The 12,963-nt window shown below is 42.7% G+C and overlaps 2 protein-coding genes across 11 annotated transcripts in view; both read right to left on the bottom strand.

The window, feature by feature from the left end:
* The window catches only part of ano2b (anoctamin 2b), a 34,737-nt gene extending 32,293 nt beyond the window's left edge, over positions 1-2,444 (bottom strand). For all 10 annotated transcript variants that reach the window (XM_061668270.1, XM_061668273.1, XM_061668276.1 and 7 more), the window contains exon 1: positions 364-2,444. In XM_061668270.1, the coding sequence (XP_061524254.1) occupies positions 364-400 (37 nt within the window). In that variant the 5' untranslated portion in view covers positions 401-2,444. The remainder of the gene's footprint in view (positions 1-363) is intronic.
* Positions 2,445-2,534: 90 nt separating this feature from the next.
* On the bottom strand, positions 2,535-12,752 carry pik3cg (phosphatidylinositol-4,5-bisphosphate 3-kinase, catalytic subunit gamma). The gene is made up of 24 exons (XM_061668280.1): positions 12,573-12,752; positions 11,759-11,978; positions 11,518-11,689; positions 10,725-10,987; positions 10,263-10,349; positions 10,089-10,189; positions 9,847-10,016; positions 9,548-9,735; positions 9,318-9,425; positions 8,980-9,064; positions 8,477-8,909; positions 8,082-8,180; positions 7,860-7,995; positions 7,511-7,576; positions 7,253-7,396; positions 7,091-7,172; positions 6,432-6,535; positions 6,202-6,348; positions 5,625-5,715; positions 5,399-5,529; positions 4,968-5,079; positions 4,737-4,894; positions 4,577-4,658; positions 2,535-4,381 (listed from the first exon to the last, which is right to left on the bottom strand). The coding sequence occupies exons 2-24, from the start codon at positions 11,969-11,971 to the stop codon at positions 4,182-4,184; spliced, it is 3,372 nt and encodes a 1,123-aa protein (XP_061524264.1). The 5' UTR covers positions 11,972-11,978; positions 12,573-12,752; the 3' UTR covers positions 2,535-4,181.
* Between the last annotated feature and the right edge of the window lie 211 nt (positions 12,753-12,963).

Raw genomic sequence — 12,963 nt, 5'->3', positions numbered from 1 at the left:
GTCTAATGTTGCCTGCCTGACAAATAATGACAATTTTGCTCTGACAATTCACCCGCTCAAGAAAAACTGACCCAGGACTAATTTTTGTTCCAGAGTCCAATGTTGGTAAACAAATAAGATAATAGTTTTTTACCCTTAGTGGCTTCCTTACCTCATTTACTGGACAGTACACTTACACAGATTAGGCTTATTGATAGGACACACTAAACAAGAAGTCCACTCAAGTCTTAATGCATGTCTGCATATCACAGTAGCCTTACGCAAAGAGTTGCCAGGTGGTAGCTGCCCCACACAGCCTGCACTCAAGTTGTTTCCCCACAGTGGCCTTGCTTAGTGCTGCCAACATGTTTGTGTGACACTCACCAGTCCATGTGGAGGAGGGCGATCGGCGGAAAGCCATCTTCTGTCGACACCGAGCTCCACTACTCAGTCAGTCGGGCATGTTGTGGCCAGCAGGTGAGAGGAAACCCAGCAATTCAGTAGTGCAATCCTCTGCTCAGTGGAAGATTAGCTCTGCTGGGATTAGACTCCAACTGGCCTGGTGGTTGGACGGAGGGAAGGACGGGATGCGGAACAACCGCCAGGCTGATTGGATGCTTGGAATTACAACCATACAGAAACAAGCAAAGATTATTGGGCCCTGTAATATGCATTAATTACATGGCCTTCTGTTGATGTGCAAAACCACTGAGTGGGCTTCTTAAATAGGGATTAGGACTGAAGAGATGGCGTTCCTGTGTAAATTTAAAACAGGAAGACCGTCCATGTAATACATAAAACAAGTCAACAGCTATCAACAAGGTCAGTCTCAAAATATCGAAGAAATTGACTCCTACTAAACCCGTTTGTGATACCAAACAAGGGTCAAATGCAAACTTTAACTGAATCCTACAAGCACCCTTCATTTGCATTTGCATTTTTTACTGTAAAACGTCATGGAGCAAGATTACAGTATAAACTGTTTGGCAGACTGATTAGTAAAATATTTTTATTCAATACGAGAAGAGATAAAACTACAAAATAAAACAGAATTTTACCCAGACGCATATATAGAAATAAGTAGAGGATAAAGAAGTGAACCTTGGGGGACACCAATTGCAGTTATATCCATTTATAAAATTGTGACTCAAGGCACCTTGTTATATTGATCAATACTTACTTCCCACTTCATCCCATCCTAATTATTTGACCATCCAACGTACACACAAGTACCCCTGCATGCGCTTTGACATTCTGTCAGTAAGGGTATCTGATGTGGCACCGTGACCAGCACGCACACACACACACACACACACACACACACACACAGCCCTCCATGTGCAGTATCTAATTACAGCTGCAGATATGTTCAGGGCATTAAATTTTAAGTGTTAAACATATGTTGTATTTGAGGGCACCTCTCAAAAGGTCAAGCTTGGACATTTTTCTCCAAATATTGTCCAAGACATTAAATATCAATGTATGCCCAAGATACGTCGGCCCAAGATCACAAGTGTTTTATTTATAGCACTATCAAGTCATGGTTGCAAAAATTTTAAAAAAAGAACATCTTTTGGCAAACTCTGCTAGATGAGAGTGTGTGGGTGTGTTTTAATTAGATTTGACTGACAGTTACCAAGGCAATGTAAAGCAGGAAAGCCCCCCCCCCCCCCCCCCGCTTCTGTCAAAATAATCAGGAATAATAACATTTCTCACTTCGAGAGAATGAGAGAAGACCAATCGCTCATGTGGGAAGCTGATTGCGAAAGTAGGATTCTAAGGCGTGTCACATTTAAAAGGGGATCTACTGAGAAATGAGGTCAATAATTTAAGATCTTATGGCAGCTTTTCGGAAATGCAAATGGCGGATATCCAAGTTGTTGTCGTTGACAACGATAGCACTAGATGGCAGTAAATCACAAAGTTAGCTCCAGATTCATGCTTGAGTTTCGTGTCAAACTAAATCATCACAAATGAGTGCAATACCACTATAATCCATCACAATGACTACTGGACATGTTATGACAACTATACATGGATGATCCAACAACTGCTATGAAAATTTCACACTCACGTGAATTCAAAGAGAAGCATTCATAACATTGGACATAAATAGACGGAAGTGCATCACACACCCACGGGTCATTATCATACGAACTGCTGTACTGTACGTTAATTTACATGTATGCATACTAATGGGAACACATTACACGTGCACATACTGTAAATACAGTACAGTGTTTGTGTTGTCTCTTTTACATGAATTCGGTATTAGTGAAGTTTTATAAAACTCAAGTCAAGCATCTTGTACAAAGGCATTGGAAACACACACACACACAAACACGCACACACACAAGAAACCAGCAAATTCGCTCGATGTGTTTGATCTGGTTCACGAGTTCCTAGAAAGTTCCCGGAAAATTTCTCAGATGACAAGGTTATGAAAACGCGCGTACGCTCGCACACAAACTAGACTATTTCACCATATTTCAATGCAATATTTTGGAAAACTCACCCAAAATTATTCAGAATTTGAACATTAAAGCAGGTTGGAGTAGACTTTGACAATTTGCATTTATTCAAGTAAACACACAGTGACACACACAGCACTGCATTATACTGAAATGGGTTTGGGATATTTTGACTCACTCATGGCGCTAAACACAGTAAGGTTCAAATTAACATTCAACATGAAGCAGTGCAATTCTACAACAGGCAATTTTTGATACTACACTGCATGTGTAGTTGCATATGAAGATATTTGATTTTCGCCTCCGATCAGTGTTGCTGCCGCGAGGCTCAAGAGCGCATAAAAGGAGACACGTTTCTCCGAGCACAAATACCGAAGAACAACAAAGCTTTTCTTTTCCACATTTCCATTCACATTTCTGTGTGTTCAGTGAATCACTTCAGCCTCCACATGATTCACGAAGGCGTGCTAAAAGGCTTTAAGGAGCCATAAAGAGCTGAGGAACGAGGGGGCTTTTATTCTGTTCTGACAATTTGCAGTTCAATGCCGCAATGAAACGAAAACAAGAAGAAAGGGTGTCAGTCTTGTCCACCTGCACCCACTCATCTGCTGAGACAATAATGTCAATGATTACGATGGAAAGCGATGGGAGGAATTATGACAGGCAGGGAGCGAGGATGACGGGATCCTAAAACAGCCCTGTTTTATGTCACAGTGCGTCCCCTTGTGGTGGAAATGTCAACTTTTAAAACGAAACAATCTAAAGTCAAAGTGCACGATGGTGAAGCTGTTTATCGCGGGCGATACGTTCCAGACCCACCATTATATGGTGAAAATATGTAATACAGAGAGAGTTGGAATAGTCCATTGTATGGGAAGGAATGGGGAGCAGTTGCAACAGTCATATTAGATTATGCATTTGGATGGGTTTCTAAGTGAGTGAATCAAGACTAAAACAGTAATAATTGCTTTAAAATGAAGAAAAATGTATTCATCAGTCTTCATGATGCAGGAGAGGCTGAGCCTGCATCAAGAGACATATAAAGACATCAAAAACTAATAAAAGTAATTTTACCCCTCCCACACACTTTAAAACACATGTAAACTTATTAAAACATACTTTTTTAAACATATTATAAACAAATTTGAACAATTACAAAATATATATACTATACTGTTACAAATCCTGTGTGCTGTGAATACCCCTAGATGGCAGTAATGCCTAAGGTATCCCATAACTGGTTGTTATGTTGAGAGCGAATTGAAATAAAGCATTAACGTAAAAAGCTGTAAAATCCCATAAAATCCAATCACTATAAACCACAGAGTTTTATATAGCGGAGATTTATGCATAGTAGATATGCTTAAAAAAAATGATCTGCAACATAGCGAGGCCGCAGTCAATGAACCGCTATACAGCGATGGCATTTGTCCACAAAGGTCATACAAGGAAAGTCGCTAAAAAGGAACGCTACATTTTTTATGCCAATTTTTTTAAACATTAAGACCTGCAGTGGGAAAACCCGTATAGAAGCTGTTACAGGGACGTGAAAACTTTACAATTGACTTGGTCAAAGCAGTAATGTCACCACTGTAGAAAAGAAGTAGATATAATTTTGCATATCACGAGCATTGTTGTTATTTTTATAACAAATTCAGATCACGCTTTGTTCTTTTTCAAATTGTCTTCCACACATCTTGCCTGCTAAATTTTCCTGGTGGTGAGTAACACTCATGTGGACCGTTTCTCCACCCCCTGCTTGATCCCGAGCACCAGGTGAACAAACCAGTTTATCTGCACCATCCAGCCTTTCTCGCGGCAGATTTCGATTTGGTCCAGGAGGTGGCGCTGCGCCTCGTCCTCGCTGTGGCCGACGGTGAGCGCCTCGCGGATGTACTCGATGTCCTCCTTGCTGGTCAGCTGGGGCATGCCTAGTACGGGCCAAGAAATAATGTTTAACCACAGAAAATATAGCATTGCAAAATAATTAATTACTCGAAAAAAATGCAAGCAACTGACACCCCCAAATGTGTTTGAAATTGCGAATTAAACTTGTAATCTAAGGCAACACTGTTGGTGAATTTATTAACAGGTTCACTTTCGCACTGTATGGAAGGACAGCATACCGGTCATCAGCATCATGGAGAAGAGGATGATGAGGAGGTTGGTGTGGTGCCGAAGAGCGAGGTAAGCTTTCACACACACATCCTGATACAGAGATTAGAAGGAGTATGTAGTAAGTGCACATATATGTGTTGAATGAAAAATGTATTCTGGTTTAAGTACCTGGAATTTCTGGAAGTGTGGGCTGCTTTTCTTTCCCGACGTTCCCATGACATACAAGAAGTCTGGCGTGAGCACAAAAGGAACCCACTCCTTACTGATTCCCATGAAGCTCTTGTAGTTCCCCAAGATGTGACCAAAGTCAATGTGGAAGAGATTCCCTAGCGGGCGTGCAAAACCTCTCATTTTCAGGTACATACCGTGAGCGTTAAAGCGAGACACGCGGGTCGTTACCAGATTCAGTGATCATGATGTTGTCATTGTGGCGATCGCCTATGCCCAGGACATAGGTGGCCACACAGTAACCGCCACAGGAATACAAAAACCTCTCCACAGCCTGTTGAAACTGAAATAAACAACTTTGTCACAAGCTTTAAACCACTTCCACTACTGGTTGGGCTTAGAAATTCATTGAAACACTCTCTTTAAATCTTAATTCAGGTTCATACAACACAGAACAAACGTAAATGCATGTAATAGACACACTGGGCGCAGATGACAAGTCTAAAAGTCGCATATGTGCATTGTGTGACAGGAAACCACTAAATCTCACATCCTTTTCCTGTCTGCCGTTTTTGCTACTTCCTTTTAACACAGAGAGGAAAACAAAAACACATCACTATAGGGCTGGCTTAAAGCCATAGCGTTTTCAAATCCTGGAGTACCTTGTCTTCGCTGACACACTTGTCCCGCAGCCACTGATGAAGGATTTCGTCTTTGAAGGCTCCGGTGCTTCCGACGACACTCTGCTGAATATTAGCAATGGTGGTGGCGTCTTTCACGATCTCTATCATACCTGCGCTCAAGAAGAAGAAGAAGAAGAAGAATCAAGAGCTGTAGATAAAAGATGGATATATATATATATATTTAAGGGCCCCTTATGTGACGGACCTATCCTGTTTCCGGTGGAGATGCAGCCGTAAGGCAACAAGCACAGGTCCAGAGATTCAGTTTCCCAGATGGACTGCATGATCAGCAGAATCTGATGGGAAAGGAGAACAACAAAACATGACAGTCTTCCATAAACAACTAGACAACACTGTACAATGATGTGTTTAGTTAAAAACTGTTTCACATTTGCTGACGTCGTCCAAAATCAATAGTAGTAGGTAGTGTCTTTAAAAGGTTGGACATGAGCTTACTAGACTTGTACTTGTCCTGTGTAAGCCCACAATCCAGAGTGATATACTGGATGTCCGTTTTCAAAAGATTTGTGGTTTTATTCTCTCTTAATAGTATAGTCAGTCTTTATGTATCCTGTATTATATTGTCTTGTAGATGTATTTTACTGCTTTTTTACATCATGGCCAGGGGACTACAGATGAAAACTAGCCTTCTGGCTAATTCTGGCTTTTTTAACCATGTGTATTTCATGTGTTTTATGAAATTGGATTGTCCCCTTTCAAATAAACTGATTAAAAATAAATAAATAAATAAAGTACGACAAGGGGGTGAGACTGTGAAACACCTGCAGGATGAGCATGTCCTGTCTGAGGTCGTCACCGTGCTTGAAGATGATACCAATGGGGTCCTTGGACAGAGTGGTGGGGTCGGCCCTTTTAAACTGCAGCCACAGCGGCTTCTTCTTGGACGCCATCACTTTGCACTGCTCGATCTGAGCCCCAAAATAAACATGGCAGTGTTTCAGTAAGGAATCACATACAGTGTGGACGTCACTAAAGCGTGCGCCTCCATTACCAGCAGCCCTCCAGCTCTTAGACCTGGATCATAGGGGACCCTGAAACCCTCCGGAAGACCAGACGACTGGAGGGTCTCCAGCTTCTGACGCATCTGGCACACCACTGAAAAGCAGACGTGTTCACGTCAATTTACAACACTTGCCAATTACTGGCTCTAAATAATTAATAATAATTTCCTTTGTTTATAAGTAAGGCAATTGAGAAAGTTCTCCAGGTGATTAATTGGATGAATAGAAAGAATATCTTAATTGTGCTGAGGGGGGATTTGGTTTGCAGCGGTGAGGCACAATTAAACATAAAGAAGACACACACACAAAAAATAAAAAAAAATATTATTATTTTATCACTTCATGAAACTATATCCTGTCATGCTAATGTAATATTTTTCCTCAATAATTTGACAATTAAAACTTTTCAATGAGAGTCATTGTAAAACCTTTTATTGTGTAGAATATGAGGGGGAATAAACAATGTACAATGGAATAAGGTTGTAACATACCAAATGTGGATAAAGTGAAGTGCTGTGAATACTTTCTGGATGCACTGTGTTGTTAAATTAGTACCACAGCAAATGAACATTATTTTACTGTCAATTTAATATATATGCATGCCTGGGGCATAAATAATACATTTATATCACTAAAAGTCCATGTTTACCTTGTGCTGTGACATCATACTTGTCTGGAGACATAGTCTTGATCTCTCGGGTGACTTTCTGCAGAGCCTCGGTCACCTCCACCTACAATACACCAGATGATGGAATTAATTTGTGATGATGTGAAAGAATATTGCAAAAAAAAATATATATATATATTTCACCTGTTTCCCAAAATCCTGCAGCATGGCCTCGCCACACCCTCGCAAGTAGGCCTCCAGCAGGACCGCATACCTCTGCTGGTAATGCTTGGACTGGGCGATCTCACTGCGCAGGAACCAGAAGAGGAAATGGCCGATACGCTTACTCTGAAACGGAAAAATAGAGACATTACAAGATGCTTTTTTTTTTTTTTTTTTTTTTTTAATCTGGACTTGTAGCCACTGACAGTAATATGTGTCGTATGTTTTTGTGTTACTTACCCTCAGAGCTCTCTTGAGCAGGAACCTGACCAGGGCACTGTCATGGTAGGGCTCAAACTTGACCGCCTGTGTACACAAACACAGCAATAAGATATTATGTAAAGTCAATGCAGCTCCAGAATGACAGGTTTCACAACACAGACAAACATATGAAAGCAAAATAGGAGCGAGGGTGAGAAAAAAAGGAGGAAACGAGCAAAGAAGGCAATATTAATGTGTCTGTGTGGGCACACACACTTATCCTCTTTAAATATTATAAAATCACATGCTTTTTGAGAGCCAGATTTAAGAGGTGAACAATAAAAGGCTGTTTGTTGTTGTGATAGAATTCTATTGGTGGTAAAGAGACCTGGACAAGCTGCAGAAGATATCGCAGCACGTCGTCGTCCTCCAGCGTCTCCAACTTCCTCACGGCCATGGAACGGACCTGTGCGTCCGAGTAGTGGCAGTCGAGCAGCTGCATGGCCAAGCCGACGTCCAAAACACTGAACCACCACAACAGGAATAGTAAGGACTGTGGGTCGATACAGCAGTAGGAATTATTCAGAAACGACAGTTGAAATATTCTTACCTGCTGTCCCATGCAGTGCAGCGCTCCAACAGCCGGTGGGTGGCGAGGGCATCTTCCTGTTTCCCCCACCTGACTGAAGACAGTAGCTTTGGATAGGCCCTGTGAGGAAGACCTTGTAATGTTCTTATGTAATGTTCGAACACAATGCAAGCAGAGTGGATACATAAACGCGAAACACCACTGTTGAAATGACAGGTTTTTGTTACATATCTAAATCAGTCACACCTCAATCCAACATTTCAAAACTTTTTTTCCAGCATTAATGGGACCTACAACCTGGACAACTCAAATGAAAAAAGAAAATATATACATACAGTATATATCACCAAAACCTGTCATTTGAACAGGGGTGTGTAGACCTTTTATATCCACTGTATGTTTGACTATCGAGTTACCTCACGTCACGCATACACTCGTGTCGGAAATGCCAGAGTAGCTCTTTGTCCTCAGGACTCAATGGATGTAGGGGGTCGGTGGCCACGATGGCTCCAAACTGTTTCTTCAGGTGGTTTGGCATCTCCCTTTGACCTCGCTCGCATCCTTCGGCGTCCTCCGCTGCGTGACCGCCATCCCGGCTCGGGTCGCGGCTCTTGGGAAGCACCACGGGGTAGCAGTACTTATCCAGTAAGATGACGACGGCCATGGACGAAGCCTTGTCCGGGTTGGTGGCCGACGTCAGCTTGTCGGCGTTGATGCTGCTGCTGCTGCTCTCCTCGCTCTTCTCTGGCATTTTCCACATGTGCAGGACAAACTCCCCCTGGCGTAGCAGCGAACGGTGGTCTATCAGCAGCAGGTTGACGTAGTACAAGAGGCGGCTCTTCGTCTTGCCTTGATAAACGGAAGCAGAAGAGGTGAAGCTCGCTTCGTGGAGCTTTGACAGAATGTCAGACGGCCTTACCGTCGTGACTTCCACCTCCTGATGTGTTATCCTGGTAAGAAGGTCCTTTTGAGTTTGGAGTCTGAGGCTGTTTCCTACACACCACCTGGGAAGGAAATGAGATGCTGTAATGTATTCACAAAAATCATCACAGTTTATTGCAGCAGGGGCATTCTAGACCCACCCGCAATAAGTGAAAATCTGTGATTTCAGAAGTCCCCATTCAAGCACTTGCTGGATGGGGTCCTCTCATTTAAAAGAAATGTTAACCCACGACCTCAGAACTGTGAGACAGATGTGCGACCCACTTGTTCACCATGCTAAATATATCTAAAATGATAATAGCAATAAAAAAATACCTGGAGGTTGAGTCGAGAGCCTTTAGGCAGGTCCTTGATTTTAATGTTAAACTCCAACCAGCAGTTCCACAACACCTCTTCATTGAAGGTCTTGGGGGTCGTCCGCTCCTTAAATACAAAAGTGAGGCTTCTGTGGTTGAAACTGATTTTATTTGTGTCTCAGATAACAAATTAAAAATGACAAACAATACACTATATATGTCATTTACGGATCGGGACGATTTATCTACCTGAGCAAGAAGTTGCTGACTGTGGAAGATGCTGGCCTCAATGAACACGACAAAGTCGGGAATTTTGGGAAGAGTTGGGATGTCGATTCCCAGCACCTTCACCCGGAACTTTCTGTTGCAGTCCCACATGGAGATGGTGAACACTCGCTCGTGGTCCTTCTCGTCGATGGTCAGCTGCTCATGCGTGCCTGGGATAACACAAAAAAGGACAAAAACGTCAAATGACCGACACAAAAAAAGGACAAAAACTTCAAATGACCAGCCGTCGCCCAAACATTAAGCAGAGTAAAAATTATTACCAGCGACACCAGTGCAATCGTCGACTTGGGCCCAGTCCTCCTCGTGGACCAGATCCAGTTCAGGATCTGGCAGCGTCTCCAGAGCCAAGTGGATCTCCTCGCCGTTTTTCAGACACTGACGGATCCAGTTAAAGTTGTACAGTGGTTTATCTCCATACAGGTACTCCTCCCTGTCGAAAAACGAATCAAACTAATTAATTTGATCTCAGGACTTCATCGTAGCTGTCTTGATTTAAACAAACCTGCCACACACACGTAGCACAAAGTCTGCCTCGCACGTGTTGTCAGGAATGCCCAGCAACCCTCTCTTATTTGCTGTTTTGGAGAAGAAGCTGGACAATACCTGAACAGGACAGTTAAAAATGCGAGATGTCACAAAGCAGATTGAGAACGTGAAGTGCAACACTTTATGGTACCTGTGCTGGTGTGTCGTCAATGGACACCTTGATGGTTTGACTGGCTATGCTGATGTGGATTACCACCAGAACGTGGCCATTACTGACCTGAGAGGACGAACAGGGCAGCCCAATAACATAACGCACATTAATGATACGCATCTTAAATGGAATTAGAGCTTCTGAACACACAAGATAAGATAGGAAACATCTTTGAGGGAAACTAGAAGCTCTAACTTCTTCATCAAATGTGACAGAACGGTTGAAATAATGACAGCAGGGTGCATTATTTGCAATTCTTAAGTTCTTAAATTCTTAAGATGGAAAACAGAATATGGTTAAACTGCAAGATATGGAAAACCAGGATTTAAAATGTAAATACTGTAGTTCAGTGTGGGTCACTGTGTTATTATGCATGTTGTGCCGTTTCAATATGGAGCCTAGTAGGAGAAAAATACAACTCGAACCGAAATCTGAATGTACCTTCCCCTGGAGGTGCTCAGGCAGCGGCTTGTGTGTCACCCAGGGGTCCATGGAGTAGAACTTTGCGTCGCGATCGGACAGCTCTACGCGTCGCGGTGTCAGCAGTTTCCTGCGCGTGAACTCCAGCTCGTCGTCGTGCACGTTGCTGACGTCGGTGACGTCGTAGCCGATCAGGTAGTTGAGGAACCGCTGGTACTGAAGGGTCTCGTCCGAGGGCTGCGGACGAGGCACCAGCTTGAGCCGGCCCACGTCCTTCTTCAGAGCTTTAAAAAAATAAAAACACCCATGCGTCATCCTGCAGTGATCCCCAAGCACTGTGCCTTGGGACATCAGTGTGCGGAAAATATTATTACTACAAATGATGCATATTTTTTTTCATCTGTCTATGCCAGTGACTTATAGTGAGAGCCAGAACAATTAAATGCTCTTCCATTAGATGGCAAAAGGTACAGTTAACCTGTGTATCTACCCAATACCATTCATAAAACAGAATGATAACTTTGGGTTCAACTAAACAGACCCAGAATTCACAATGAGTAATAAAACATTTGTGAGTAAATTGAGAGGAAATCATCATTATTTCAGTATAGTGTTACCCCACTATATCGTGGATCACCTATTGCAGAATGTTTGTGGAACGTGTCTACATGTCCATTGCAGAAATCCCCACTCTATCATGGAAACATTTTTGTTTGGTGCTGTGCAGCAAAAGTTTTGTAATGTATAATATGTGCCTTGGCTCCATCAAGATTGGGAATCACTGCCGCAGAAAGGAAGTTGTTCATAAACAAACCTCTCCAGTAGTGTACGCAGTCCAGCGTCTGGAAGACTTGGTGCTTGTCGTAGATCTCGCACGTGTTGCCTTTCTTCTGGTAGAGCAAGATGCAGTGGTCAGGAGAAAACCGCTGGTAGAATTCCGGACAGAGGTTGGACGTCACTGCATTGAGCCACACCTGAGCCTTCACCTGGAAGCACAGATATTGAAAGTCACCTTAAGCGATATTTGGGTAGACAATTGAATAAAAATGAGCAACCTGTTCCACTGTCCAGTTTCCCGCAACATCTAATTGCAGCGAGTCAGGGCAGTCGCCGCCCTGCGATGATGTGGGGAGAACGAACTCCACAACAACGTGATCCATGGAGGCGCAGGAGGACGACGTGATGGCCTTCCTTCGTCGCCGCCTCCGGCTGTCTTCTCGCAACACCACTCGCTCTTCGTCGCTCACCTGGATCGGTTGCTCGTCCATCGCCTAGCTTGAGGAGCGAAAGAAGAGGACACATTGATTTTGAGCGGAATGATTTTCACATTGTTTTCTGTAAAGGAGCATAAAAGGAAAGGCCCAGCCAGAGCCCAGACCTAAATTCAACTGTAAAGCTGTCTGGTGTCCAAAAGGGGGCTCCACACGGGAAATGTCCACACAATCTAAACGATTTGGAGCACTTATGTAATAAAGCAAAAATACAAATATGCACCAACAATAGTGAGAAAGTGTCTTCAAATTACGTTGTACAGAAATATATCAACTTAAACTCGGGTCTGTTGTCATTTTATATTATTATTTAAATAAAGAGGATGTGATGACTGGCGATTTTTTTTTTTGGGGGGGGCGAAAACAGGAAGCAAAAGTGGATAGTACACAAGTAAAACTGTACAAAATGACACTGTATTGACACGCTGTCTTAAATATATACTCTGACATATCTGAGATTTATATGCCAAAGAATATGTCACGAAATAACTACTTGAGAACAGGAGGAGCGTGGACGTCACAACTGTAGCGGAAGTGGCCCACAAGAAGGCTGATTTATAACGGTACAAGTGCCAGAAAGTCTCGAATGAAAACTTACCAACGAACGCGTAGGGTGATGACACCCGCGGCAAACAACCCGAATTTAGGCATTTAAGAGAGACGAATAGAGGACATGTAAAATTTGTTTAAAAGGGATTCAACAACGTTGACTCCCTGCCCGGTTGACGAGCTGCTCTTCTAACGTTGCATGAAGAGTGAGCAGAATCCGGTGATGCCTTCAAAATAAAGTGGCATTCGGATATACTGTAAAACCATTCAGCTGGTCGAAAGCTCGATCAGCTTCCATGTTTGCTGCTCTCCAGCGGCCAAAAGAAGTACCTGCATTTTAATTTTTCAACCTGAAGAACATCACAAAGTGAATCATTTACATTAAATAGAACGAATAAAAATACAGGCTGGACCTTTTCGTGTAATTAACGTAATACTTA

This window comes from Phycodurus eques, chromosome 22, assembly GCF_024500275.1.
Source record: "Phycodurus eques isolate BA_2022a chromosome 22, UOR_Pequ_1.1, whole genome shotgun sequence".
Lineage (NCBI taxonomy): Eukaryota > Metazoa > Chordata > Actinopteri > Syngnathiformes > Syngnathidae > Phycodurus > Phycodurus eques.
The sequence above is the reverse complement of the archived record's forward strand: the minus strand, read 5'-3'. Positions and strand labels throughout refer to the sequence as shown.

Bases quoted from the DNA above. Each gene is read 5' to 3' on its own strand.
- pik3cg (XM_061668280.1), bottom strand. From the start codon at position 11,971: ATGGACGAGCAACCGATCCAGGTGAGCGACGAAGAGCGAGTGGTGTTG. The intron at 10,190-10,262 runs GTACCATAAAGT...TGTCCTGTTCAG, and splicing joins TTGACGACACACCAGCACAG to GTATTGTCCAGCTTCTTCTC. The intron at 6,349-6,431 runs GTAATGGAGGCG...TTTGGGGCTCAG, and splicing joins TAAGAGCTGGAGGGCTGCTG to ATCGAGCAGTGCAAAGTGAT.